Source organism: Cercospora beticola, chromosome 1 (genome assembly GCF_033473495.1).
Source record: "Cercospora beticola chromosome 1, complete sequence".
In the NCBI taxonomy this organism is placed as follows: Eukaryota; Fungi; Ascomycota; class Dothideomycetes; order Mycosphaerellales; family Mycosphaerellaceae; genus Cercospora; species Cercospora beticola.
Window position 1 is genome coordinate 2,830,900 of NC_088935.1, and position 27,029 is coordinate 2,857,928.

Below are 27,029 nucleotides of genomic sequence, written 5' to 3' on the forward strand. Positions count from 1 at the left end.
TTGAGCTCACCCGCGCGACTGAGATACCGGAGTACTGCATTTCTGGGTATCAACGTGGAAGATATGCGGTGCCAAACATGCCTAGCGGAGCGGAAACTGCTGCGATGACAGACGCACGCTGCGTAGCGGGAATCGGCAAGCAATGACTCTCATCCAGCGAGGGAGGGTGCGGAGCGGTGCACGGTACCAATTAGATAGTTACAGTCGGCAGCGCGAGTTCAAAATTGCTGAGAAGGCGTCGAGACTCGTGCTCAGCACGCACTCGTCGGAGCGTGGGGCATTTGCCCGACTTCGGCTGCGAATGTGCTGCAGCAGCGCCAGCGCAAAAACGTCAAGCGACGAAAGACATGACCAAATTTCTACGAAACTTACTCTGCCTCTCAATTTTCATCCTGGCTGCTTCTTTTCTGCCCTCGGTAGTGCCACGTCTGCGCTTGCTCTCCTCTCATTTCCTCCCCACCGCATATCGACAGCAACGCCTGCAGTACACCATGGCTTCCGGCGACTACTCCCACGAGCTTGACGTCGCGCTACTTGCCGTGCAGCGCGCTTCACTCTTGACCAAGGCCGTCTTCCACCAGAACGCCAAAGGCACATTGAACAAGAGCGATGCTTCGCCCGTAACCATCGGCGACTTCGGTGCTCAAGCCCTCATCATCAGCGCGCTGCAGCACAACTTTCCCAACGATGAGATTGTCGCAGAAGAGGAGGCGCGGGACCTTCGTGAGAATGAGACGCTCCGCAATACGGTCTGGGAGCTGGTAAAGAACACATCGCTGTCGGACGCAGCTGCCGAGAAGCAATTGGGAGGGCCGCTGAGCTCGCCAGAAGCAATGCTGGACATTATCGACAAGGGCGACAGCAAAGGTGGAAACAAAGGTAGGATATGGGCGATCGATCCTATCGATGGCACCAAAGGTTTCCTGCGTGGGGGTCAATATGCCGTGTGCTTGGGCCTCATGGTCGATGGAGACGTCAAAGTGGGCGTTCTAGGCTGCCCCAACTTGCCAGTCTCTGACTCGGAGCCGCTGAAGGAGAACATTGGAGCTGATGCTAGCGATGAGGAGGGTAAGGGCGTACTATTCTCCGCTGTCTTTGGTCAAGGTGCTGCGAGCCGGCCACTGGGAGCTGGTTCACTCGCTTCGTCTTCGAAAATCCAGATGAAGCCCATCTCAAATATTGCGGATGCCACTTTCTGCGAGTCTGTAGAGGCAGGGCATAGCAACCAGAGCGATTCAGTTCAGATTGCCAACAAGCTCGGCATTACGAAGCCTTCCGTCCGAATGGACAGCCAAGCCAAGTATGGCAGCATTGCCCGCGGTGCTGGTGATCTCTACTTGCGGCTTCCGGTCAAGAAGGACTACGTGGAGAAGATCTGGGATCACGCTGCCGGAGATCTGATTGTCCGCGAGGCCGGCGGTCAGGTCACCGATGTTGATGGGAACAGACTGGACTTCAGCCATGGTCGCACTCTACTGCAGAATAAAGGAGTCGTGGCAGCTCCAAAAGACGTGCACAAGAATGTCATTGAGGCTGTACAAAGTGTCCTGGGCAGTAAGCAATAGCGCAACGACGTGAGCGATGATCTGTCAGGCGCATGGAGTCGACCTGCGCGGTTCACAACGATCACATATAAATAGAGAGAGGCCTGATTCCACAGTTCAGGCACCTCAGGCTGATAAATATGATTCATGCATGTATCACGACCGGCACCGCATCGCGAGTCCAATCTACGTACCATCCTCTCAGCAGACCAAACAGCGCAGAGCTCGGATGGACATCAGCTTTTCCGTCATTGCGATTTACTCACTTCAGATGCTTGCGCATAAAGGCCCAGAACACTTCGTTCTCATACTCTGGCCCTGCATCGAGGAAATGGTCTTTTCCAGGTGGCCGCTCGTACTCGACCTCGATGCCACATCCGAGCATAGCACCTACGACTTCATCGGCTTGTTCGACACCCACAGCTGTGTCTTCGCATGGGTCAGCTTGCAGGATTCCAGTTACTATTGCATACCCATTGCTTACCTGCATCACCGTGTAGAAAATAAGCAGGCGGTAACCTGGACTCGTATACATTTCTCGAGAGCCTCCATTTTTTCGCTGCTGTCTGGTCTTCCGGTACTTTCCACAGCTTTGCGAGGGAGGCGTCGGCTTGCATACGCATGTACATATTTTGCCTCAACGAGTCACCGGGATTATTGGCTACGGGTGCAGCACTGGGATCGAGGAATTCAGCCAGCTCTTCTCTGGGCTTCAATGGTCTTCCCATCGCTGGCGGCTGCGGATTTGTGAAAAACGTGCCTAAGGGATCTGTACTGAAAGTCGCGGAAGAGGGTCAGCGCCAGTCTAGCGGTCTGTATTCGACGACCGTTCATTGAAATAGAAATGGTGGCAGCTGGTCTAGTTCTATCATATACTCACATTGGGTAGATTGGCAAAATTACGTTAGGCTTGGGATCGACATATAATCCAGCCAGCAGTGCGAGATAGCCACCAGCTGAGCTACCAGAGACTGCTAGTCTTGTTTGGTCAATGGCATCTGAGTTATCCAAATGGCTTGCAAGCTCGGTCCTGATGAATCGAATGCTATCTTGAACATCTTGTAGGATATCTGCGACGCCGACTTGCGGAGCAAAGCGGTAATCGGCGGATATGATTGCAAGCTTTTGATCTTCAACTGCTCTGCGCATCCATGGAGTGAGCTGGTTGCGATGGCCTTGGAGAAGGCCACCACCATGGTACCATAGTAGAATAGGTGCTTTGGAGGAACTGCCGGATGGCAGATAGATGTCTAGTGAGATTTGCAATGCATCGACCGTCTTGTAGACGATTGTCTTAGTTGGCGCTATGTCAGCCATCTCAAAAGCCCTCTGTCAAAATTATGTCCAGCAGGAGCTGATTCAAATCCCAATGTTGAGCAGCAGCAGCGGGAGCAGCTTACGATGTCGGAGATAGGCCCGGATAGGCGAAGTCGGGACGCCGCACGTGACTTGAGATTTTAGACCACTCGTCATCGTTGCCACTACTTTTCAACCGACAGCAAATAGCGCCGACACACATATTCACATATGCCTGACCTCAATTTCACAGCCAGCAGCAGTACAGATGATTTCTCCGGAGATGATACGATGACGCGTTGCGCGCGAAGTCCAAGCTGTCGGATCGTACCCCAAGATATCGAAGATGGCTGATGCCTATACTCAATTGGAGGCAGTGTACTGCCCACCACTCGACCCTGCTCTTTTGTCTGCCATCTTGTCAGATTATGATGTCAATAACGAGGGCCAACTAGCCGAAGCGAAGCTCGCGCTAGACCAGCTCAAGGAATCAGCGCTTCTGGAGGAGCAGTTGGGATTCGACGCGTCTGGCACGGGCGGAAGGGAAGATGATGAATTGCCCACCAACAACCCAGGATCATGTCCAGGAGAAACCAACACGACAGTATCAAGAGAAACAGATCTCACGAGTTTATCAGCTGGATATCAATCTTTAGATCTGGATAGCGATACCGCAGATGAAAGCAATTTGATCGCGAACGGCGATGTCGCAGAAGAGCTCGAAAATCTAGATGAAACCACGAAAATCCAACTGCTAGAAAGCATCATTGATGGCCGACTCAGTCGTTACACTGTCCAGTATACTTTGCGCAAATGTCACGGGAGATGGCATTCTGCTTTAGAGGAGCTTCTTAGCCAGATCTACCTACGTGAGGCAGAAGATGGCGAAAGCGGAACCAAATTACCAGCCAAAGGCGTGGATGCCTTTTTCGAGGAGAATACCGCCCGTCGCAATCGCAAGGGCAAGGCGAGGAAGAAAACCCAACAATCGTCTCGCGACAATCTCACCATCTCTCGCCCTGCTACCCCGGATGAACCCACTGCGAACAGCTCCAACGCTTGGCAAGGCTCTAGTCGAGACATAGAATTCATCGCAACCCGGACTGGGAAGCCCTCATCGGTAATTGCGACACTGTACCACAAGAGTGGTGCATCCCGACCCAAAACTATTGCGGCTGTCCTAAAGACTCATCTGGCCGAGGGTACCGCTGCTTTGTTGGAAGATCCCGTGAAAGCTGCAACAGCGCACGATCTTAGCCAGGCATATCCGTCCGTCGCGAAAGACTACATCGCTGCTTTGATTGACTTGTCTTATCCTTCGACTGGGGCGGCGCGCGAATTGGCCGAAGCGCTGACCGCGAAACCTCCACGTCAAGGTGGTATTGAGATTATTCCTGCCTATGTCCGACCAAACTTTGACGCCGAAGCTGCTTCGCCTGGTCCCTTCTCCAGGAGATCACAGCCTGGCAGGGCCGACGTGCTGGACTCCCAAAATATAGAAGCTCGAGAGCGGGCGACCACATATGCTGCTGCTAGGAACGCTGCATTGGCTCAGGCGTACGCTGCTCATCGCAAGGCGAAGTCGGATCGGCTCATGGGTGGTGTAGCTGCCTACTATGGACAGCTGAGTCGCGATTACTATGCGCTTTCATCTGGCGCAAATGCTGCCGCTGCCGATCAACTGGCAGCCTCTCAATCCAACTCCACGCAGCTCGACCTCCATGGCATCGATGTGTTGAACGGAGTGAGAATCGCCCAGGAGAAGGTCGAGCAATGGTGGGAGGGTCTGGGTGAGGCACGTGCCAACGGTCGCATCGGCGCGAGCGAGAGGCAGTCTGGATATCATATCGTTGTCGGGCTTGGTAAACACAGCGAAGGCGGTCGGAGCAAGCTTGGTCCTGCTGTTACAAAGATGCTGACTGCTCAGGGTTGGAAACATGAAATGAATGGAGCAGTGATCACCGTCAGAGGTCGTATGCAGCGATAGCTCATCTTCAAGCCGTCCGTACCCCTCATGACCCTGCGTGTGTACTTGAAGGCGAGACTGTCAGATCGTCAACGATCAACAGTTTCGCATGTTTGTATCCTGACGAAATGGGGAGAGCCGAGGATCTCCAAGTTGGAGCATGACTAGCTAGCAAGACGGCCGCCTCGTAAGACGATGAGAGAGTCCTTGTCGTCTCGCCAGCGCCTTCACGCCTTGTTGAGCGCCTGTCAACCATTTGACCACAAGTTTCTGACACTCATTTCCCATCCATTGCTGAGTGAGCTCGCCATATTACAGCGTGCACGGACGTGCTAAGCGGTTCGTAGCGTGGATAGTATGTCCCAAAACATCATCGTAGCCTCTAAGCGGCAAGTCAGAGACCGTGTCCTCGTGAGTTTCGACTTGGACTTCAGCCGCCATGCGTGGATTGGTCGACATTGGGGAGGTGGATCCATACAAGGCATGATGTCTATCCAATCACGGCGGCTCGGCGAAACTGCGTAGAAGGCCCGAATGAAGAAGCGCGCTAGAAGCACGCTAGAAGGGATCTTGCCCAGGAAGCGGCGACTGCAGGCTGTTCGTTCGGTGTGGGGATGTGGTGTCTGGACAACCTCCGACCTCCCAACCACGCTCGTCGGCACCACCAAGGAAAGTAGCGACGGGCTACTGGACACGCTGCCGAAAAACCAATATGGCGCACGCGAGCAAAATGGAGATGACGCAGGCGCGAGTTGCTGACGGCTGCACAGCGGGCAGAGCCTCTCAGCCGCTCTTTTGCCTCTCCAGTGAGGACCTGCTACCACAGCTTGGCCATTGTGCATCGACTCCGCATTTCTCAAGGCCAAGCTTTTGAGGATAATCATGCGCTCACCTCTTCCCCGCCTGATCGTCTCAGTCGCCCCACAAAGATCAGAGCGTGAGCTTCGTCGAGCCATGAGCCGCAAAGACTTGCATCGTACTCCGGGGCAAAACCAGAGTGCGGCATCTCACATGGTGCTACGCCCACAAGCGCGCCTGCAAGCGTGCCTGCACCCACTGGAGCCCCATGGGACGATGCGCTGGGAGGAGCCGCATAGCAGGACCTGCAGAATCCACGGACCGAATGAACACGCGCACAGGCTCACAGCAGTGGCGTCCGCCTATAGTTCAGCCTGGACGTGTCGCCAAGTCTGAGCTTTCCTGCAGTAGCGGCAATTCAATTCTCGTAGCGCGATCTGGACTGCGAACATCAGGTCTCTCTGGCAGTATGGGCAAGAGCTGGCGAGATGCTGTGGTGCAGATATAAGTCCTGTGGCTTCCCTATGAGAATGATCATCACACCAGGTTGCACCAGCAAGTCGACCAACATATCAAAGTCCTTTGGTCATTCATTCCAATCTTGGACATAACACAGCATCTCTAGTCTGTGACGAACGACGATCATCACCACAACAATTCCTACATAGGACAACAAGCATAACCCGTTGACCATCATCTAACGAACTCAACGAGTCTACTGGTCCAAAATGGCGGGCGGTGGTATTCCCACGAACAGCCCCACCGTTGCTGGTGGCTATCTGTCTGGCAAGCAGCTCATCTATCCTTTGAGCTTGGTCATCTCCCTCTTCTTCCTCTGGGGTTTCTCGGTAAGTTGCATGCGAGTATCAATCCACACACGTTCGTGCCTAACGAACTTCGTTAGTACGGTCTGCTTGATGTCTTGAACAAGCACTTTCAGACAGTGTTGGGCGTGACACGTCTCGAATCCACTGGTCTTCAAGTCATGTACTTCGGTGGTGGTTACCTCTGCTTCTCGCCAATCGCCGCAGAAGTTCTCAAGCGCAAGGGTTACAAGGTCACAATCCTCATGGGTCTGGGTCTCTACTCTCTCGGCGCTATCATGTTCTGGCCTACCGCCCATTTCTCCAACCCTGGTAACGAGAAGGCTTCCTTCGGTGGCTTCTTGGCTTGCACTCTTGTCATCGCCTGTGGTTTGGCCACTCTCGAGACTGCTGCCAACTCGTACGCCGTCGTCATTGGTCACCCCGCCACTGCATCCGCCCGTCTCCAATTCTGTCAGTCCTGGAACGGTATCGCATCCTTCGTCGGCCCACTCATCGCATCCAAGGCTTTCTTCGCTGGAGAGAACCAGAACTCCCTCACCAATGTGCAGTTCGTGTACCTCGCTGTGGCCTGTGCCGGTGTGGCAGTCGCTGTGCTGTTCTTCTTCTCCAAGCTTCCTGAGGTTGCTGAGAGTGCCGGCCGCTCCGCAAGCATTGTCGCAGCCGACTCTGAAGAGCTTGGAATTGGTGTCGATGGCAGCATCCTCAAGCAAAAGCCACTCTACAAGGAATGGAACATGATCTTCGGTTTCGCTGCACAGTTCTGTTACGTCGGTGCTCAAGTCAGTAAGTGTAATCGCTGGAAAGGCATCTTCACCTCACAAAACATTCGTGCAGACCACTGACTTTTTCAAAAGCTTGTGCCACCTTCTTCATCAACTACGCAAACGAGAACGGTGGTTTTACAACCGAAGAGGGCTCGCGCATGTTGTCGTATGCCCTGATTACCTTCACCGTCGGACGATTCATCGCTACCGCCTTGGCCACCGTCTTTGAGTCCAACTTCCTCCTGGTTGTGTACTCTGTATGCGCCATTGCTCTGAACGCCTACGTCGCCGCCGGCAGTGGTACATCAGCTGTGGCAGTCCTGATCGTCATCTTCTTCTTTATGGCACCAATGTACCCAACCATCTTCACTCTCGGTACTGCCAACCTCGGAACCAACACACGTCGTGGCGCTGGTATCCTCGTCATGGGTGTCTCAGGAGGTGCTGCTTTCCCACCGATTCAAGGAGCTATCGCCGATTCCGCAAGCACTCGTATCTCATACGTGGTGCCACTTGTTGGATTCGTGGCTGTGCTCGCATACTGTGCTTCTCACTGGTCTCGCCATGGCTTCCACATCATGCGCATCAAGGGCGAGAAGGTCATTGCCACTGCTCTCGAGGGTGGTGCTGTCGGTGGTGCTGTGCAGACTGTTCACTACGACGAGAAGAGACTGTCTGTTGTTGAGGCCGAGACCGCTCGCCGCTCATCTCTCGGAGGCGCTGCAGTCAACCCAGTCACTGGTGGCTACAACCTCAAGATCTAAGCGGTTGGACCAACTTAGACTTCTTCAAGATTGGAAAAAGTCACTTGCATAGCATGGGAGAGTTTCGATGCATTTACACGGGGTGGACAACTGTTTTTATGAGGACATGGACAATGACGAGATACCATCGCTGTACATATTGATTTAACGGCCAATTCAAAAATACTTCAGATGAATTTTCACCTACTCACGCTTTCCGTCTTATCTCGTCAATTTGAGCGACATGAAGCAGACTGGAGTGAGATTGATTCCATCTTAGAGAGCAATGCGCAACACCCATTGAATGACGTGGAATCCCAACATGGGATAGCAGAAGGATCAAACGCGCGCTTGTGTCAGCAAGTGTGTCTGACGCACCTCTCCGATCTTCCAGACTTCCCGACAACACACAAGACACAAGACCAACAAACATGACCAACAGCGCTAGCATGGCACTGCGACCTCACTTCGACATCAATGGCTCACAAGATGAATCGTCAGAACTGAAAGCCGTGATGGCAGCACTTGGAATGCAGAAACATCCCGAGGGCGGGTACTTTGTGGTATACCAAACAACCTTTCATCAAACACCAATCAAGATGAGAAAAATGCTGACAGAAATCCGCTCCGCAAAGGAAACCGATCGCGATCCTCACAGAATCCCTAACCCACTACCCAAATCCGCTCAAGCTACCAATGAAGACGAAACAAGAAGCGCAAGTACGACAATCCATTATCTACTCACCCCAAAATCACCTTTGGGAGCTTGGCATCGGAATAAAGCACGAACAGTGCATACTCTGCATCGCGGGAGGGGACGATATGTAATTATCCATGCTGATGAAGTGGCGGCGGAGAAATGCCCCGGAGGGTATGGAGATGCGGATGTTTCGGAGGAGAGTCGTTGGATTAAGAAGGCACGGGTCGAGGTGTTTACTGTGGGGCAGAATGTTTTGAAAGGAGAGAAGTTGCAGTGGATTGTGGATGGTGGGAAGTATAAGACTAGTTTTCTGTTGCCGGATCAAGAGGGTAGTGAGGGGAGTGAGGGGTTGCTGATTAGTGAGACGGTTGTGCCGGGGTTTGAGTATAGCGATCATGATTTTATGAAGAAGGAGAGGCTTGAGGCTTTGGTTAGTAAGGGAGAGGTGGCGGAGTTGGAGTGGATGCTCAGGAAGGAGTGAGAGATCTTCGGTGTGTTCGATTTGATTTTCTGTTCCATTCGAGGAACGAGTGGTTCCTCTCTTCCTGCGACTCTGTGCCAGGATGTCTACGCGATACAGATATACAATGGATGATAGATCTAGAGCTCCCTTCACAGCTTATGCACAATTATTTCCCCGTGAACGCCTTCGCTATGCCCCAGTTTCTTCCGTTATGCAATGTTCCGCTTTTCCAGCCGGTGTCCCTCATGCGTCGTTATGTCGTGACAAGTTGCGCGCACTGCGCTTCTCGATGCTCTCTATGCTGTCGTGTGGTGTATAGTGATGGATAATGCCCATTTGGCAGGTCGTGAAGAGATCACACATCTTCGCCGCTAGTTGTTGATCCGCCTCGTCCAACACCGCCGCCGAGGCTTGTTTGTGCCCAGTAGATGCCGAAGCCGATGAGTGCCAGCAGGAGGAAGAGCACGATGATGATCACGGCGATGACAATGTTGCCCTTCATGGTGACGAAGTGTAGATGTGTCGGTACTTGATGTCTTGGATGATCTCTGGTGTCGCTGCAGGTGGGTGGTGATGGTATGTATTGCGGGCGATGCTGGGCGACCGATGGGACAGTGAAGCGCTGATGGTTGTGGGAGGCGCGGCAAGTGGATGGTGTGTGAGAGAGGAATGCAACGGCATCGCAGAGTGAGAGCGACTATTACCTACCTTCCTCCGTCTGAATTTTGGAGATGGCTGGGGGAAGCTGTATAACGAGGTTGGGCATCGTGTGGCTGGGGCCGGCTCTCACACGCGCGCACGCGAAACATACATGTATATTGCTCCGATGTCCATCGTCATTCGAACCGTGCGACAAGTGTGCTGTGCTGCATCCGCGTCACTCTTCACGCGTCATGATGTGGGAGTGAGTTGCGCGCTTCGTTCGTTGCAGAGGAGCAGGATCAGTAGCAGGATCAGCTGCGTTTGTGAGAAATGGCCCCAGCTCCGAGCCAAGTTTGCTGTCCTGGCAAACAAGGTTCGAAGGTTCGGATCGGCCGACACCTTAATCACCACTTGCCCTTGCCCTCCACACTCTGCTTGCTTGCTCTGCTCTGTCATGACAGACACACATTGATATCTTGCAGACTGTGACCGAATCATCTTCGCCTCGAGTGCACATCAAGCTCCACTGGCCACTTCAGTTTCGGAATCGCACCCAGTCTCCGCAGCAGATGGCGGCACCGACCATCATGGATGCGCTCCCGGGACAGCTTCAGGACCTCCGCCTAGAGGGTTCTTCCATCGTGCACGTTGTCACGCGTGAACGACGCTTCTCAGACCCCGACAGTGCTGCCGCCCCGAATCTAGTCAGCATCGCAAGCCATACTCGCTCTCACTTCACGCGGCAACTCGAGCAGCATGTCCACGAGACCAGCACTTCCACTGCCAGTTCGACGGCGTCCACGGCATCCGTGCCGCTCGCCGCCCACCATTGCCCTTCGACTCCAGACGACTGCGCCTTAGCTAAGGTATTTCGCATGCCCGAGCTGCTCGCCACAGTCCTTGGCTTCCTCGACACAGCAGACATCATGTCAATGCGGCTTGTCAACAAGACCTTCTGTCGCACGGTACTTGAATCCCCGCAGTTGCGTGCACACCTGTTCGTGCGCCCGCAATGGCTACGTCCTCCAGTTGATTACATGCTCTTGGACGTAAAAATTCCCGGCCTAACCATTGAGTGCGGAGATCCCGTAGATATGGGGCAGTGGGTCCATGTAACGATCGACGCTAAAGCCGCACGCACTATTATACCCTCAGGTCGGGCGAACCGGCGGCCCCGAGCGCGGTCCATTTACGAAGGCCTAAGGGGCGGACTCGGTTCGAGCTCTCAGCGCGAATTCCTGGCCTCGTCTTCAATGTATGAGGAGCTACATGTCACTCAGCCACCTCTATTGGGAATGCAAGCCTTTCTGCTCGGTGCAAATCCCTCCCACATCTCTACCACTATACCGTCGCCTTCAGATGCATCCGACATGGACCACAGCCATACGTCTGAAGGCACAGAAGTTGATGAACGAGAGTTTGATGCATGTGCCAAGATGAGTTGCAATTCTGGAATTACGTTGGACTTCATTGCCGACACTGCCTTGACACTTCTTTCGGAGCGAAGACACGAGTCGAAGTCCGGCGGAGGGAAGGTGTTGTTCAGGGCCATCATATCCTTCTGCGAGCCGACGCAGCAACTGCGGAAGCGAGGCACAGCACGAAGTGTCATCCGTTTGGGATGAAGTCCACCGACGGGTCCTTCGGTGCAATACCTCTTGGTTCTACAGCAAATCTATCCGGCGGACGAAGAAGAATCGAAGAAGAATGCTGTAGGCTGACGCACGCGGCCGTCTGTGATCAGACGAATGGTGATGAGGAGCAAGACTTTGTACCCTCCAAAAATGTACCAAACGACTTCATCACCATCTACTCCGTCCTTCGATCATGAGCCATCAATATCCAATTTGGCCGCATTGTCACGAGGCGGTCGATCCACTCTCATACTCCGTCGAGCGGGGAGATGTCCAATTTTGCATGCTTGTTTTCTTAACTCGTGATGCAGGACGCTAGACCGTCGAACCGTGCCACTACTCCAGCTGGATCCCTGTACTTGTCTGCGAACGTGGTCTCATTAACTTCAGCTGGCGTCCTGACCCCAAGGTACGCGCCATGGTCACAACCCGATGATGAAGAGAATTTCTGCGACGCAACAATAAGTGCCGGAGCTCATCCACTTCGGGCACACGCAGCATGTCGTGGCAGTAGATGAGCCGCGATGATTGTATCAGCGTCCTTGGCCAGTCGATAGCGTACCTCCAGCTATTCATGGACATGTCCCCACACCGGGCACGCGGTGCATTCAGAACTCTCGCCAGGACGATTAGCATCGGTTAGCAGCTGAGAGCCGGTGCGTGGATCATATGTCCCGGTGATACTGAGCCTGGGATAGTATATCCCGACATAGCGATTGCCGCATACGTGGATACGGCATAAATACGCCTGCTTGACACCACTGTAGAGTATAGACAGCACTCATGGCGGCCCGCGCGCAGGGCAAGACAACGTGTGCCAGGCGACGCACTCGGCTGGTTATCGGTGTATGAGATGCGAAAACGGCACTCATCTCCAAACACGCCCCCGTCCGCACGGTGTCATTGCAGAAAAGATTCGTCGTTCTCGGCAGTGAAGGTAATTTCGCAGAACAGTGTGCGCTGGATGAAGGTGTCGCCTCGTAGACAGGACTCGACTGCCCGAAACAGATTTTGCGCGGCACATGACATGCTCACGGTCGTTGCAATCAGCGAGGTTGTGCTACCACGTTGGCGCGATACGGGGTCGTTCTATGAGATGACAGTCTAGCGCGCAGTCCAGAGCGTCGGGGAGACAGGTTCGGTGCTCGGGAGTCGCTCCCTGGTAGTCGTAAGCGGGCGGATGCAGGGAAGAGATCTTGCTGCAAGGAACGCGCGGAAGTCAGATTCGCAGGGTCTGCGCGAGGATCTGCACAGAGCTTGCACGTGGGTGGATCCTCTCGACATCACGCCTTTGCTCCCGGACATCTCCAATGTTGTCTGCGCTGCGCGTCGCCGCTGCTGCGATCACACAAGCGTCGCTGCCGGGGCACGCGATGGTGTCGGCAGGCACGACGCTACCGCCGCCCGCCAGACCGCGCTTCCACGCTCACGCTGCCGGGCCAACATCGCTCACCTCACCTCCCGGTCGCAGTGTGGGTGGGTGGGAATAGGGGACTCGCCGAGCGGGCCCAGCACCTCCAGCACTGACGTCCGACTCCACAACGATTTCGCAGCATTGTGGCCACGCGCGACGTATCGTGCTCGAACGGCGCGCTGGAGGCCGTCGCGGACTGACGCTTCACAGCGCAATGGCCTATCGCGCGTCCGAGAACACGCCTCCGGTCGGTCTTGCGCGAACACATTGATCAGATGTGCCTGCGACGTCGGATGTCTGACCTGCCCTTTAAAAAGTCTGCCCGTTGCCTGCGCTCGCTGCTTCCTGCTTCTCCTCCTCCTTCCTGCTCCCTACGTTTCCTGCTCTTGCCTGTCTTTGCCGTCGCGCCGTTTGCTGTCCAGTTCCACTCCCTCCGCGCCCTGCACCGAACTTCCTCGCCTCTAGGGACCTCCGCGACCCTACAGCGCGAACAGCATCTACGAATCTATCAATCGGCAACGCCACCCGCATTCACTACGAATTCCTCTCGCCCAACATGTTCGGCCGCACCGCCTTGAGGGCTGCCACCCGAACGGTCTCGCGGCCATCTTCCTTCACTCCTGTGCTTTCTCGCGCCACTTTCAAATCATCGACCAAGGCCAGCGATCCAGAGGTGCCGGTCATCTCATACCGCAAAGGCGAGCGATCAGAGGCCAAAGTGCAGTACGAGGCCGGCAGCAGCGGCCCAGTGTCGCCTCCCGGTGCAGATGAGGTCAAGTCTGCGATCCCACTCAAGCCAGAGGCTCTCCAGCACCTCACACCAACCCTACAAAAGTTCACGCTCAATGGCAAGATTGCCGTGGTGACAGGGTATGTCATTCTTGCACTGCTGATCTTTGCGACGCGCTAACAATGGCCAGTGGCGCTCGAGGTCTGGGATTCAACATGGCGCAAGCCTTGGCAGAAGTCGGTGTGCGAGGTATCGCCATCATGGATGTGCAGCAAGAGCTTGGTGACAACTCGGCACGCGAACTCAGCGAGCAGACCGGCATCGACGTTCGATTCTACAAGGTTGACGTCCGTGACGGTGATGCTATGAACCAGACCGTCCGGGACGTGGCCGAGTACTACGGCAGCATCGATGTCCTGATCAACGCTGCAGGTATTGCAGAGTAAGTCGTTGCAGCATCGTGCAACGGGACAACAGACTGATGACGCGTAGCTCCAACCTCAAGGCCGAGACATATGACGCCGAAAAGTTCCGCCGCCTGATCGACATCAACGTTACGGGCTGCTTCTTGACTGCTCAAGCTGTTGGCCGTGAGATGATCCGCCTCGGCAAGGGTGGCAGCATCATCAACATCGCTTCCATGTCTGGCAGCGTGGTCAACTACCCACAAGAGCAGTCCTGCTACAACGCATCCAAGGCTGCAGTGGTGCAGCTGACCAAGTCGCTGGCCGCAGAGTGGGCTCGTTACGGAATCCGAGTCAATGCCATCAGCCCTGGTTACATGGACACTGCCCTCAACCGTGTGCCTGCCCTCGAGGCCCAGAAGCGCATCTGGGTTGACCACACCCCACAGAAGAGGCTCGGCGCCGTGGACGACCTCAACAACCTTGCCGTCTACCTTGCAAGTGACGGATCTGGCTTCATGACTGGCAACAACTGTCTCATCGACGGTGGCTACACACTCTGGTAAATTTCAGTTGGGATTGGTTTGACAGCATTGCGTGGCGTCTCGGCGTTTGGGCTTGGTCCGCAGCAAGGGGCCACAGGGGAAATCTCAAGGTATCTTTGCATGTCGAAAAGTTGTGACGAGTCGGCGCATCGTTGATCTGATAGACATAGACAACGCGAGTTGCATGAGACCTAGGAATTGTAATTATTAGGCCAGCTTGGCGATTTTGAAGCGCGTAGCTTCCAGTGTCCATGTTCTCGGTGTCACAGAGTCTGGCCGTCCTATCGCGTTCCAGTACATGCTGCACATGCCGACCCAATGCGCTGGGAACGATGTGTAACAATGGAGAATCGCCAACAACTTGGCCAATTCCAGCGGTACACGCGTGCGTTCACCTCACTGTACAGGAACTCAAGTACAACGTCCACGACGCTGCTAACATTCTGCCTTCACACGGGCAGGGCAGCCATCGGGGAACATCGCAGTCACCGACAGGCGACTCGGACCAGCAGTTATGGTATTGCTACTTTTTCTCTTCGTTTGCGCTGCCTCAGCACTGCGACTCCATGGATTTCGACCAACGGCCATCAACGACAGATTTACGATAAGCAGAATTCCAAGAGCCAGGTCGAAGGCGCCCACGAGGCAGAGAGAGCTCAAAATCACGCCGAACGTGGTCAGCTTGACGCGAAAGGATGCGACTTCATTGAGTTCGATCTATGTACAAGCTATGAGAGGCAGAAGTGGCATTTCGCGAGTTGCGGTAGGAGTTGCTTTCCCGTACTATCACACTTGTGCAGCACGTTCTGACCTGCTGTGTAGAATAACACGACGCCTTTGATTTCAGTTGAAGGAGGTCAGGTCTTTTTAGCAGATGTCACGGTTGGCGGCAAGCCGTTTCAGGTCGTCATTGATACTGGGAGTAGTGATCCGTGGCTAGCTCAGACGGGCTTTCAATGTTTCGATCCGATCAACGATGCCCAACTCGATCAGTCCGTGTGCGAATTTGGGCCTGCTTACGATTCGTCGCAATCTACGACCTTTACGCCTGTTGAGAATTTGAATTTCAATATCAGCTATGCTGATGGGGAATACTTGAATGGGGGACTGGGTATCGACACATTCAATATGGCAGGCATTGAAGTCCCTCGGCAGCAGTTTGGAGTGGTCAGTATAGCCGCGTGGTATGGCGACGGAATCTCATCCGGCCTCATTGGATTCGCCTACCGGACACTCACTTCTGCGTATGCCGGCACCGATCCGAGAGCAGATATCAAAGGTCGCCAGGTCCCATACAATCCGCTGTTCGTCAACATGTATGAGCAGCAAAACGTACCAGCCATTTTCAGCATCGCGATGGATCGGAATTCTTCGGCTGGTGGAGTGTTGGCTTTAGGCGGTATTCCGGACGTTCAGCATTCGCCATATTTCGCTTCTACGCCGATTCAAGGTGTTAGTGTCAATACCACGAGTGGCCGGCAGGTGTATGAGTTCTACACGATCGATATCGATGGCTATGCTATTTCGGCAAACCAGAGCACGCAGTTCAGTTCTTACGACAACCCGGATCCTCGCAAGACGCCGCTGATCCATAATGGTTCGGATACCATTGTTGACTCGGGTACATCGCTGTGTTACGTCCCGGATGATGTTGCAGAAGCGACTGCTGCGCTTTTTGATCCTCCGGCGTACTATAGCAGTACGCAAGGAGCGTATTTTGTGGATTGCAATTCTAGGGCTCCTGTGTTTGGGGTTGGGATCGGGAAGAAGATTTTCTATGTCAATTCGGATGATTTGATTATTGAGATTCAGCGCAATGTCTGTGTTATGGGGATACAGTCTGATGGTGGTGGGCTGTCTATTCTTGGCGGCACTTGGATGAAGAACGTGCTTGCGGTGTTTGATATTGAGGGGGAACAGATGCGGTTTGCGGCTAGGCAGTTTTATGATCTGTATGCCTAGTGAATGCTATCATGATCTTGGGGGCGCGTGGGCTTGTCAGTATAGCTTGTGCATTTTGCCGGCCATTCAGTCTACTGCTCCATCATCTGTCAGTGTCAGTGAATGGTACGTGCTCCTGACCAGTGACTCGTGTGACGTCACTAGCTGCCGAGGGTGAAGTTGCGGTGGAAAGCCCTCGAGGGCGGTGGGGTGCGTGGTGCACGATGCCGACGACAATGGAACATATGCTATGACTCCGCATGTGCAAAAGACACGTTGTCGTGGCGAATATGGTGAATTCGTGATAGCAGCGGAATAATCAGAAACGTATCGAAATGGAAGCGGGGCTCCATTGTCAGTCCCGTGCATGTGATTGGCCACATCTGATTTTGGCAAACAACAGCTGTCCGCAGGGTCACAGAAGGTCGAGGTGGCATCTTTTGCGATTCACTTTAATATTTGCCGCGTCTGCTGCACTTCTTCCCCTTCCCTCCCCGTGTCTCTTCCTCTTTTCGACCTCAACCTCAACCGAACTTCAATTGCTGTTGGCTCAACCGAAGAGCAACAGCACTCACTGTCTCCATTGCACCACCTCCAACGACCAGCTCGACATCCTGATCGCCAAGAGGACACTTCCGAGTCCATTTCCCACACACAACACCAGCCTCTTGGACCAAGATGGCGAGGTTCTCGAGGAGCCAGAGCGGCCCTTCGCGGTCGACAGTGTCGCCGTGGATGACCGCTTTCTACATCTGCGCCATTTTGTTGGCGCCAATGCTCTTTATGGGCATGATCCCATCCGCACACGCTCAAGATGCTGAGAAGGCTGACACGAGCGTTACTGGACCTGGTAAGCTAAACCTCCGTAACTCATCCGCTGCGAGAAGCTGTCTCGCAAGCTCTTGATGCTGCCAGCTGGGCACAATGTCGCCTCGAGGCGCTTGCAGGACACGAAAAGCTGACTCGATTGTGCACAGTCATCGGTATCGATCTTGGAACCACCTACTCTTGTGTTGGTATCATGAAGGGCGGCAATGTGGAGATTCTCGTCAACGACCAAGGAAACCGAATAACGCCATCATGGGTGGCATGGAACGACGACGAGCGTCTTGTCGGAGATGCCGCAAAGAACCAGTTCGCCTCGAACCCACACCGAACCGTCTTCGATATCAAGCGTCTCATTGGTCGCAAGTACGAGGAGAAGGATGTACAGAAGGATATCAAGCACTTCCCATACAAGGTCGTCAACAAGGGTGGTCAGCCACGTGTCAAGGTCGATGTGAAGGGGTAAGCACGCTCTCTGCAAAAGATGGTTGCTACAAATGCTAACGGGAAAATAGCGAGGAGAAGACTTTCACGCCCGAGGAAATTTCCTCCATGATCCTCGGAAAGATGAAGGAAGTCGCTGAATCGTACTTGGGCGAGACTGTTACCAACGCAGTGGTCACTGTGCCAGCTTACTTCAACGACGCTCAGCGTGCCGCAACCAAGGATGCGGGCACCATCGCTGGTCTCAACGTTCTGCGTGTGGTCAACGAGCCAACTGCCGCCGCCCTCGCCTACGGTCTTGACAAGACCGACAAGGAGCGCCAGATCATCGTCTACGATCTTGGTGGAGGTACCTTCGATGTTTCCATCTTGACTGTCGACCAGGGCGTGTTCGAGGTGCAGGCAACTGCCGGTGATACCCATCTTGGAGGCGAGGATTTCGATCAGCGTATCGTCGACTACTTCACGAAGAGCTACAACAAGAAGCACAGCACCGATATCACGAAGAACGCAAAGACCATGGGTAAGCTCAAGCGTGAGGTTGAGAAGGCCAAGCGCTCGCTGTCCAGCCAGATGAGCACCAAGATTGAAATCGAGGCGTTCCACGAGGGTAACGATTTCTCCGAGACTCTCACCCGGGCCAAGTTCGAGGAGCTGAACAACGACTTGTTCAAGAAGACCCTGAAGCCTGTGGAGCAGGTTCTCAAGGATGCCAAGCTCAAGAAGAGCGATATTGATGATATCGTGCTTGTTGGTGGTTCCACCCGTATTCCAAAGGTCCAGGCCATGCTCGAGGAGTTCTTTGGCAAGAAGGCCAGCAAGGGTATCAACCCCGATGAGGCTGTTGCTTTCGGTGCTGCCGTTCAGGGTGGTGTTCTCTCTGGTGAAGCCGCCGCTAGCGAAGTCGTGCTCATGGATGTCAACCCGCTCACTCTTGGTATCGAGACTACTGGCGGTGTCATGACCCACCTGATCAAGCGTGGAACCACCATCCCGACCAAGAAGAGCCAGATCTTCTCGACCGCTGCCGATAACCAGCCTACCGTCCTTATTCAAGTGTTCGAAGGAGAGCGTTCTATGACAAAGGACAACAACCAGCTCGGAAAGTTCGAGCTGTCTGGAATCCCACCTGCGCCTCGTGGCCAGCCTCAGATTGAGGTGACTTTCGAGCTTGATGCCAACGGAATTCTTCGTGTGTCTGCTGGCGACAAGGGCAGTGGAAAGTCCGAGTCTATCACCATCACCAACGATAAGGGCCGTCTCAGCGCTGAAGAAATCGAGCGCATGGTCGAGGAGGCTGAGAAGTATGCTGAGGAGGACAAGGCAACTCGTGCTCGTATTGAAGCTCGCAACGGCCTGGAGAACTACGCATTCAGCCTGAAGAACCAGGTCAACGACGAGGATGGTCTTGGTGGCAAGATCGACGAGGACGACAAGGAAGCCCTTCTCGAGGCTGTCAAGGAGGCCACCGACTGGCTGGAGGAGAACGCTCAAACGGCAGAGGCTGAGGACTTTGATGAGCAGAAGCAGAAGCTGTCTGACGTTGCGTACCCGATCACATCGAAACTGTACGGAGGCGGCGGTGCCGGAGGCATGCCAGACTATGGCGAGGATGATGAGCCAAGCGGGCACGACGAGCTCTAAACGCGTAGCGCGAGTCCGGTGTCCCTTGTTGATACAGTAGCTGGGCCCGAGACGCGTGGGATGTATGCTATATAGAATCATGGCATGAAATGTTGAAACGTTCCTCACGATGCACTTTCTACGTACGTATCTTGTCATGTGAGGGTCATCGTCCCGCTCCTCCGCTCGTGCACAGTGACACGCGAGGCGCGAGAGCGAGCGTCTGTTGTTGGCGCGCGGCTGCTACGCCGGACTGGTGATGGGAAGCAGATCGGGCGTGTTTGAGCAGCCGCGGCAGTCAATGGGCGATTGCCTCCGCATTGAGGTTGCTTCGTATGGCAAGGCCGATTTCGGGGTGACGGCGGGGGCAGTCGAAACTGTCTTTGGCAATGAGACATGAGAGTCTGCGAGTTGTCGGAGCGTGTGTGTGCGCGGGACGAGCCTCGAGTCTTGGCGCGTGCCGTCGACGTTCGCTGCGCTGGCACCCGCTGCTGGTTCCCATAGCACCACACCTCGACCGCACAACCACGCCGACAGCCAATGGCCTGCGCGACCAGGCGGGCCTACCCTCAAGGATCCCATTGGCCGGGACGAGCCAATGAAAAGGGCGCGGAGCACGCAGTTTTAGCCTCGAGAACCAACAGCAGGTTCACATCACATTATTTCACAGCACTGCGCGTCGCCGCGACCGCTGGACTGAGCTCCACTGCCCGGACAGCGGCTGCCATTCACATGACCGGAGCGCCAGGGCCCGCGCTGGACGTCATCTGCTGAGCCGCCGCGACTTGCTGCTCTCTGGCAATATTGCTCTCGCTCATCCAATGGCAAAATTGGCCTGCCAGAATTTCTCTGCGAGCCCGCGCTTGCTGAGGCAACCGAGAGGCAGACCGCTGCTGCCCACGCTAAGCAGCAGCAGCAGCAGCAGAGCAGCAGCGAGCAGCGGCGCCTGATGCTGAGCTGCAGCGGCCGCTGCGCTGCGCTGCGTCACGGCGCTGTCTGTCAGCGCACTTCCCAACCACCGCGCGCTCGCCTTCGCCTGCCGCACCAGGCCAGCGCTAGCTGTCTGAAAGTCACGCTGTGGCTTCGCAGCAGCAGCAGCAGCACAGCTGCCAGGCCTGCCCGCCAGCCCGGCCGGTCATCGTGATTCGATGCTGAGGACGCGGTACCGCAAGCTACGTGCTTCTGCCGGCGAGACATTCACCTCCGCCCTTCTGCGCGCGCAGCAGCACTCCTTGCCTCCCGCGACTGCCTTCTCGGCACGCATCCTCCAGCTCCAGCATGCGGCGAGCCGGCAAGAGCATCGTGCGCGGAGGGCGGCGCCAGGCCAATGGTGAGCGTTTCGAATCCCCCTCAGCCGCTGCATGGATATGTACTAACAACCGACTCCTCGAGCCTTCGAATAGCCTTTCGACTGCTCGGCCACCAGAGAGCTGCCACGTTGCAGAGCGGAGACGGCCAGGGAAGATCTAGCCTGCGCGTTGCAGTACCTCCGAACCTTTGCCCTGCACTGATGACCACGCCTGCGGGACAGACTCAAGCCAGACGAAGCCGTTCTTGACAAGTGTGCCGCATATGCGAACCATCGCTCTCTCCTCGCCACTCGCCCGTGCTGCTTCTGCTCTGGTCCGCCCATCCTCTGCCGCCGTCGAGCGGTATCCTCCCGAGCCCGTGCTGTGCGGCGGCCTCCAGAGGACAATGGGCAGACCGACGGCCACCCACCACCACCATGCTCGCCAGTATGCTGACTCGATCCTGCAGCGCCGCGAGATAAGATGACTGTTAGCTCATGTCGACCCTCCACTTCGGCAAGGTTCTTCGACCAGTATCACCTGGCCACCGAACGTCACTGTCCGTGCATTCTGTGTACATCGCTAGCCTCGTATGGCTCAACCTTTCCTGCGGCACCAGTCCAGTGGTCCCCTACCTGCGTCAACGTCTCGAGTCTCGCGCACCCGATGCATTGTTGTGCGTCGAGCTAAACATGGTGCTGCAGCCTTCGGTCGATGTCATGCTCCATCATGCCGCTGCTGGCGGAACCACCGACCGACACAGCATGGCGAGCCTGAGGCCGCGCGCAGCTCGTGCACACGTCCTCAGGTGATGCTTCCGCTATCGGCGGCTCAGCACTTTGAATGGTGGTGCCAGGCACGTCTTCTGTTCAGAGACAAAGGCCAATGGCTGTCAAAAAAGTGTACCTGACGTTGCCAAAGGTCTAAGGCATCGGCACGTGACGACAAGCCTCCTGAATCCACTATCTCCTTCCGCATACACTCTGGTACCTCGCGGTTCACGCCTACGCTCAGAGAACGCCATGTCCACTTCAAGTGGACCTACGGGACAAGGACGTGGTGAGAGACTTACGACACCAAGGGGCAACAAGAGGCGGAGAGCATGCCACGCTGCTGTTGATCGCGCCAAAGGCAATATCAAGCTGCATCGTCCGGGCAAGCGACGAGGCCTAGATACCCTCACACCTGCTCGCACGAACGCTCTAAACCCAAATCGAGACGATCCGAGCCCCCCGGAGGTCCTAGTTGGCTCGATTGTGCCGATGCTGAGCATGCAATGCATTGCTGGCTCGACGCATGTGAAGGAGCTACGGGCTCAACTCGCCGCGAGGATGGACCAAGAGAGTAGTCACCGCGAGCTCTGGCAAAGGGCAGAAAAGCATAAATAGCGGCATGATGGCAGCGTTAGGTCCAGTTCCTCTCATCAACATCTCCCAGCCACTTCTCCCTTCGCGTCCTCAGACACCCAGACCACGAGAGACTTTCTGGTATGTCACTCTACCTGCACCTACTCCTTCACCTCCACCACTCATGAGGCATCCCCAATGCCTCTGCAATGTCCATTGGCTGTGGAGGCTCATCACAACTCTACTGAGGCATGATGGCCGCCTCCATTCACAATGGCTAATGTGTGATCGACAGCGTCCGGATTTCCATCAACACTAGTCACTCAAGCTCGTGCATAAGCACAGACAACCATACTCAGGTAAGGCATTAGCACCAAGACGATTCTGCACCATCCGCCCCTGACCCGCTTCAGATCAACATCGATTTGACATCAAGCCCCAAGTTTCATTGAAAATGTGCTTCTTCGAGTGCTACAAGTTCTCCTGCCGCGACTGGAAGTGGGGCAACTTCAAGCAACACTGCAACAGAGAATACCGCACAGGTGAAACCTGCGGCATGAAACTCCTCTACTGCACCATCGACTTGGCAGACAAGTGCGCCTTTTGCGAGAAAATCGAAAAGAAGCTTCGAAGGCGCGAGAAGGCCATGTCCGACCGTGCACGCTGGATGCAGGAACCCCAACGTTTCAAGGCTTCGATTGAGAAGGCTACGGAAGATATTGCCACTTTGGAGCGGGAAATCACTAGCATTCAAGCCGAGAAGGATCGGAGGTATCAGAATGTGGGAAACACGAAGAGGAGTGGTTGAAAACTTTTCCGATGTTTGTCGGCATCGGATGTTGCTTTTTCTTGGCGCTTCTGGTTGCTCGGTTTCAGGTTCACTTTTCGGTTGTAACATCACCACTCGATCAAGTCGTTACATGGATTCCCGAAGGTTGTGAGGAGAGGTGATGATGCGTCGGTAGTGTTGTGCGCCTTTTCTTGGCGTGCTCGCTGCAGGGGTTGTTCTCTGGTGTGGGGCGATTTTCTTTCGTTGGCTCTTCGAGACTGAAAAGACACCATAGCTTTAGCTACTTACGAATTTCACGACCATTAGAAATGCCTCTGTGAATCGACACTTCTGAGCGTATGGATTTTCTGCAGGATGGCATTTGGTTGCTATTTGGCCAATGGTTGTGACGCTGAGGTCGGCGCTAAGGAGGGACAGAGCGCTTAAGCAGAAGTAGTGTGGACTTGGGGTTTGCTCCTGTCTACGTCGTGCAAGGCGACTTCACGGGACTGGAATGAATCATCGCAAGGTGAACAAGGATTGATCGTTCGCGAAGCAATTGTGATGCTACCTAATTCTATGAAGCGAGTCAATCGTTCATTTCATTCTTTCCCCATCCCAAGCACGAACGCCCTTCCCTTCGAACTCCCATACACACACTTTCCACCCTACTCAGGCCGTCCGTAATAGCCTCCACGACCGGTAGCCTGAGCAGGAGGACCGAAACTTTGCGGACGATCGCCATATCCTTGGAAACCAGAGGGAGGGCAGTTCGAATAGCAGCCGTACTCAGTGACGGTGGTAAAAATGGTGGTGGTACCCAAGATCTGAGTTACACAGGTGTTGCTGCTAGTGGTTGGGAACGGCGGGAATGTGACCGGCGCTGTGCTCGACGAGGAAGCAGTGCCTGGAGGGGTGGTGCCGGTGGGCGCAGTGCGGGAGCTGGTCCGCGATCGGGTGCCAGAGCGAGGACCGCTGGGTGCACTGAAGGGCACTGAGCCGCTCGAGGATGGCGCTGTTTGGGAAGCAGGTGGTGTTCCGTTTGGAGTTGTCGAAGGCAACGAGGATGAACCGGTGCCGAAGGGCACAGATGGAGCAGTTCCCGACAAGCGTGTGGCCGAGCTAGAAACCACAGAGTTGGTGTAGGGCACTCCAGTTGATGAACCGCTTCCTCGACTGCGAGTGCCTGAACGGGAGCCCAAGGAATTGGTGAAGGGCACTCCGCCGCTGCTACTGGTCACTGACTCGGAGTTGGTGACTGCAGGTGGTGTGCCAGTGGAAGGGCTTGTCACGAGCGGGGCGGTGGAATTCGCACCAAGGGAGCTCGTTCTTGATCGAGGTCCGCTAGGAGCACTGAACGGCACAGATCCAGTTTCCACGGGAATGGACTCCGTGAAGACATTGGGTGCTGAGGTGGAGATGGAACTGCCACCTTCAGTCTGCGACTCATATTGATCTGCCGACGACAACGACGACACGCCTAACGTAGTCGGGAACCTTGTTGAAGAGCGCCGCGTATTGGAACGATTATCCCTCGTGTTGCTGAAGGGGCTCGAGCCAGAGGCTTCTGTCGAGCTGGCATACGCGGTGCTAGCAACAAAGTTTGTTGACGAAATTGGTGTAGGAGGAAGATCTGAGCTGGGCACAACACCAGAAGCAGCGGTCGAGCTTGCATCGAAGAAGCCGGTCTGTCCACTCGTTGAGAATACCGGAGAGAAAGGCACACTTGACGGAGGGATGACCCCAGATGCCTCAGTGGAGCTGGCTGCTCCAATACCCGTCACTCCGGAGGTAGCTGAGATGGGGGTGAATGCAGGTGATGAAGACGTCACGTTCGATGGAACCACTCCTGAGGCCGCTAAGCTGCTTGCTCCGGCAGTTCCTCCCTCTCCACCGGAAGCGACGAAGCCGGAGCTGTAGTACGTGTTGCCAGCATTGCTTATAACACTCGGAGCAAGTGGTGAAGATGTCACATCGGATGAAATTGCGCCTGAGGCTGCTGTGCTGCTTGCTCCAGCAGCGCCTCCCTCTGCTCCAGAAGCGACGAAGCCAGAGCTGTAGTACGTGTTGCCAGCATTGCTTATAACACTCGGAGCGAGTGGTGAAGATGTCACATCGGATGAAATTGCGCCTGAGGCTGCTGTGCTGCTTGCTCCGGCAGTGCCTCCTTCTGCTCCAGAAGCGACGAAGCCGGAGCTGAAGTACGTGCTGCCAGCATTGGTTACAACACTCGGAGCAGGTGTTTGGATGACACCTGAGCCTTCGGTACCACTGCCGCCACCAACTCCACCGCCGCCACCAGAGATGACGACCTGGCTTGATCGGATGGTACTCCACGCGGAGGCAGAAGTGATGACGCCAGCGCTGTTGCTCGAAATACCTCCGCTTCCACCGCCGCCTACAGAACCGGCACTGCCTGTCGCGAACGAGTAGTACAATGTCGTGGTCACGGCGGAGATTTCTGTGCCATTGGAAGCGTATGTGCTAGTGACAATGACGGAGGTAGTGTTGTAGCCCTCGGGATAGTACTGTGTGGTGTTGGTTGTCGTCGTCACGATGCTCTGACCTCCTGCACCAGCGCTCTCCACCACCCCATTCGACGTGATGTTGTTGATGGTTGAGCTCGTCGACGAGGCCGCGTAGACTGTCGTTGCTGAGGCCCATGATTGGGTGTAGGCCGTGTAGTATGAAAAGTACCATACGCCATCTTGAGTGAAGTACGTGGAGAATACAGTGCCCGAGGAGTATGTTGAGCCGTCCGAGATATACGTTGAATAGATTGTTTCTCCTGGGGCATTGACCAGCAAGCCACTGATCGGCACCTGTGGAGTAACGACCGAGATGGAAGTCGAGCTGTCAGAGAAGATCTCGGACATTGAGGAGCTGGCGTCCTCAGGGTCTAGTGTACTTGTCTCAGAAGAGAATGGTGCAGATTCAGTGTTCGTTCCGGCGGGCGTGTCCGGCGTGATGCCGACGAGAATTCTCTGCAAGATACCACTATCCACGCCAAGGGCTGGTACAGTAGTGTTCGCTGCGCCTTTGAGAAAGCAGTTGTATCCCTGGTTTCTGCGTGCATCGTAGAAAGAGAAACCCTTGCAGACCGGCTCGTCAAACCGCTGGTTGGCGGTCGAACAAGCTGCTGCACATTCGGAGTAAGTATTGAACGAGAGCACGCCATAGAAATCCGGATCAGTGATATCGGTGTCACACTTCACCAAATAGTCGAACTTTTCGTAGCCGATCAGCTGACTCACGATCGAGTTATCGTCTTCCGGGCATTGAAATCCTGGTGTCGTTGGAGCGGGTGCATTAGGAGATGTTTGCGAGGATGGTGACGGCACTGTACTATCGTCTGAAGCTGAAGGAGTGCCAGCCCTGACGGTAGTCGTCACTGTTCCAGCAGTGGCAGTGGACACAATCGTTGTGGTTTCCTGCTCATAGGCAGAGCGTGTGAGGACTCTCGGCTGCGCAGTGTACGTAGTTGTCACAGTAGGACCTGGAAAGTTATGGCATGCACATGCGCTTGCAAATGAGGCCGACACGGTGTCGTCGGAAGCATTGTTGGCGTTCGCCATTCTGCGGAAGGCCACGAGGGCATCGGCGACCTGCGCGTCAGAAAGACCTCGAGCAGGCGCGGGAGATGCATCTCTTTTGCTCAATTGAGGCACGGCAGTCACAGTGACTGTGGCGGCAGGGACGGTCGTGACACGTCTCTGCGTGAACGATTGTGTGCTGAATGTATCGATATAGGTACTGTTTGGTCGTGAGCAGATTACCCGAAAGAAGGACAACAAGACTCACCTGACTGGAGTTCGCGTAACTGTGACAGTTGTATTTGGGTAAGTAATGTATTGCTGGCAGAATGATGGTCCAAAATCTGGGTCATCTGGGTCATTGAGAAAATTGTAGTAATTGTCCTGATAGCAGGTTGCTGCCGCAGCCTTTTTGAACAGGCGATTAAAGAATTGACGGACAATGTTGTTGTTCGAAGAATCAGCGTCACGCTGCTGTGGTCCTGCAGGAGTGTTCGCGACACGAGCATCGGATACGTGAATGAGTGACAGGCCAATGGCCACAATCGCAGAGGGGCGCATCCTCGCGCAGCTGCTTTGCGGCGACGGCGAGGGTTAGGCGGTCGCTTCGAAAGAACGAGATGATGCACAGAGCTTGAACGAATTCACCAACCGCTTTACTTCTTATAATCAAAAGGGCGCTATAGCCTTAGGTTCTCGCGCGCCTTGCTCTGCAGAAGCTGGCTGGGGGAACTGCTTCTGCATGTGGTGGCATACGGAATGCCACGGCGTGTACTGCTTGGTGTGGTG

At 54.9% G+C, this 27,029-nt stretch overlaps 11 protein-coding genes across 11 annotated transcripts; 9 read left to right on the forward strand and 2 right to left on the reverse strand.

Annotated features, from left to right (window-relative positions):
• Window positions 1-491: 491 nt before the first annotated feature.
• Window positions 492-1,565, forward strand: RHO25_001123 (uncharacterized protein; the record flags this gene model as incomplete). Its single annotated transcript, XM_023593732.2, has 1 exon — window positions 492-1,565. One exon carries the CDS (start codon window positions 492-494, stop codon window positions 1,563-1,565), a length of 1,074 nt encoding a protein of 357 aa, XP_023459965.2.
• A 241-nt stretch (window positions 1,566-1,806) lies between these two features.
• On the reverse strand, window positions 1,807-2,861 carry RHO25_001124 (uncharacterized protein; the record flags this gene model as incomplete). Its single annotated transcript, XM_023593733.2, has 3 exons — window positions 1,807-1,973; window positions 2,029-2,318; window positions 2,425-2,861. The coding sequence occupies 3 exons, from the start codon at window positions 2,859-2,861 to the stop codon at window positions 1,807-1,809; spliced, it is 894 nt and encodes a 297-aa protein (XP_023459968.1).
• Window positions 2,862-3,186: 325 nt separating this feature from the next.
• RHO25_001125 (uncharacterized protein) lies at window positions 3,187-4,827 on the forward strand (the record flags this gene model as incomplete). The annotated part of the gene is made up of 1 exon (XM_023593734.2): window positions 3,187-4,827. One exon carries the CDS (start codon window positions 3,187-3,189, stop codon window positions 4,825-4,827), a length of 1,641 nt encoding a protein of 546 aa, XP_023459967.1.
• A 1,505-nt stretch (window positions 4,828-6,332) lies between these two features.
• Window positions 6,333-7,959, forward strand: RHO25_001126 (uncharacterized protein; the record flags this gene model as incomplete). Its single annotated transcript, XM_023593735.2, has 3 exons — window positions 6,333-6,452; window positions 6,509-7,214; window positions 7,286-7,959. The coding sequence occupies 3 exons, from the start codon at window positions 6,333-6,335 to the stop codon at window positions 7,957-7,959; spliced, it is 1,500 nt and encodes a 499-aa protein (XP_023459970.1).
• Window positions 7,960-8,369: 410 nt separating this feature from the next.
• Window positions 8,370-9,119, forward strand: RHO25_001127 (uncharacterized protein; the record flags this gene model as incomplete). The annotated part of the gene is made up of 1 exon (XM_065602075.1): window positions 8,370-9,119. The coding sequence occupies one exon, from the start codon at window positions 8,370-8,372 to the stop codon at window positions 9,117-9,119; it is 750 nt and encodes a 249-aa protein (XP_065458147.1).
• A 1,211-nt stretch (window positions 9,120-10,330) lies between these two features.
• On the forward strand, window positions 10,331-11,368 carry RHO25_001128 (uncharacterized protein; the record flags this gene model as incomplete). Its single annotated transcript, XM_023593737.1, has 1 exon — window positions 10,331-11,368. The coding sequence occupies one exon, from the start codon at window positions 10,331-10,333 to the stop codon at window positions 11,366-11,368; it is 1,038 nt and encodes a 345-aa protein (XP_023459972.1).
• Window positions 11,369-13,347: 1,979 nt separating this feature from the next.
• RHO25_001129 (uncharacterized protein) lies at window positions 13,348-14,491 on the forward strand (the record flags this gene model as incomplete). Its single annotated transcript, XM_023593738.2, has 3 exons — window positions 13,348-13,661; window positions 13,712-13,963; window positions 14,014-14,491. 3 exons carry the CDS (start codon window positions 13,348-13,350, stop codon window positions 14,489-14,491), a joined length of 1,044 nt encoding a protein of 347 aa, XP_023459971.1.
• Window positions 14,492-14,802: 311 nt separating this feature from the next.
• RHO25_001130 (uncharacterized protein) lies at window positions 14,803-16,432 on the forward strand (the record flags this gene model as incomplete). Its single annotated transcript, XM_023593739.2, has 3 exons — window positions 14,803-14,987; window positions 15,098-15,233; window positions 15,293-16,432. The coding sequence occupies 3 exons, from the start codon at window positions 14,803-14,805 to the stop codon at window positions 16,430-16,432; spliced, it is 1,461 nt and encodes a 486-aa protein (XP_023459974.2).
• Window positions 16,433-17,089: 657 nt separating this feature from the next.
• GRP78 (78 kDa glucose-regulated protein) lies at window positions 17,090-19,324 on the forward strand (the record flags this gene model as incomplete). Its single annotated transcript, XM_023593740.2, has 3 exons — window positions 17,090-17,261; window positions 17,389-17,698; window positions 17,752-19,324. The coding sequence occupies 3 exons, from the start codon at window positions 17,090-17,092 to the stop codon at window positions 19,322-19,324; spliced, it is 2,055 nt and encodes a 684-aa protein (XP_023459973.1).
• Window positions 19,325-22,392: 3,068 nt separating this feature from the next.
• RHO25_001132 (uncharacterized protein) lies at window positions 22,393-22,746 on the forward strand (the record flags this gene model as incomplete). The annotated part of the gene is made up of 1 exon (XM_065602076.1): window positions 22,393-22,746. One exon carries the CDS (start codon window positions 22,393-22,395, stop codon window positions 22,744-22,746), a length of 354 nt encoding a protein of 117 aa, XP_065458148.1.
• Window positions 22,747-23,375: 629 nt separating this feature from the next.
• RHO25_001133 (uncharacterized protein) lies at window positions 23,376-26,801 on the reverse strand (the record flags this gene model as incomplete). The annotated part of the gene is made up of 2 exons (XM_065602077.1): window positions 23,376-26,460; window positions 26,509-26,801. 2 exons carry the CDS (start codon window positions 26,799-26,801, stop codon window positions 23,376-23,378), a joined length of 3,378 nt encoding a protein of 1,125 aa, XP_065458149.1.
• Between the last annotated feature and the right edge of the window lie 228 nt (window positions 26,802-27,029).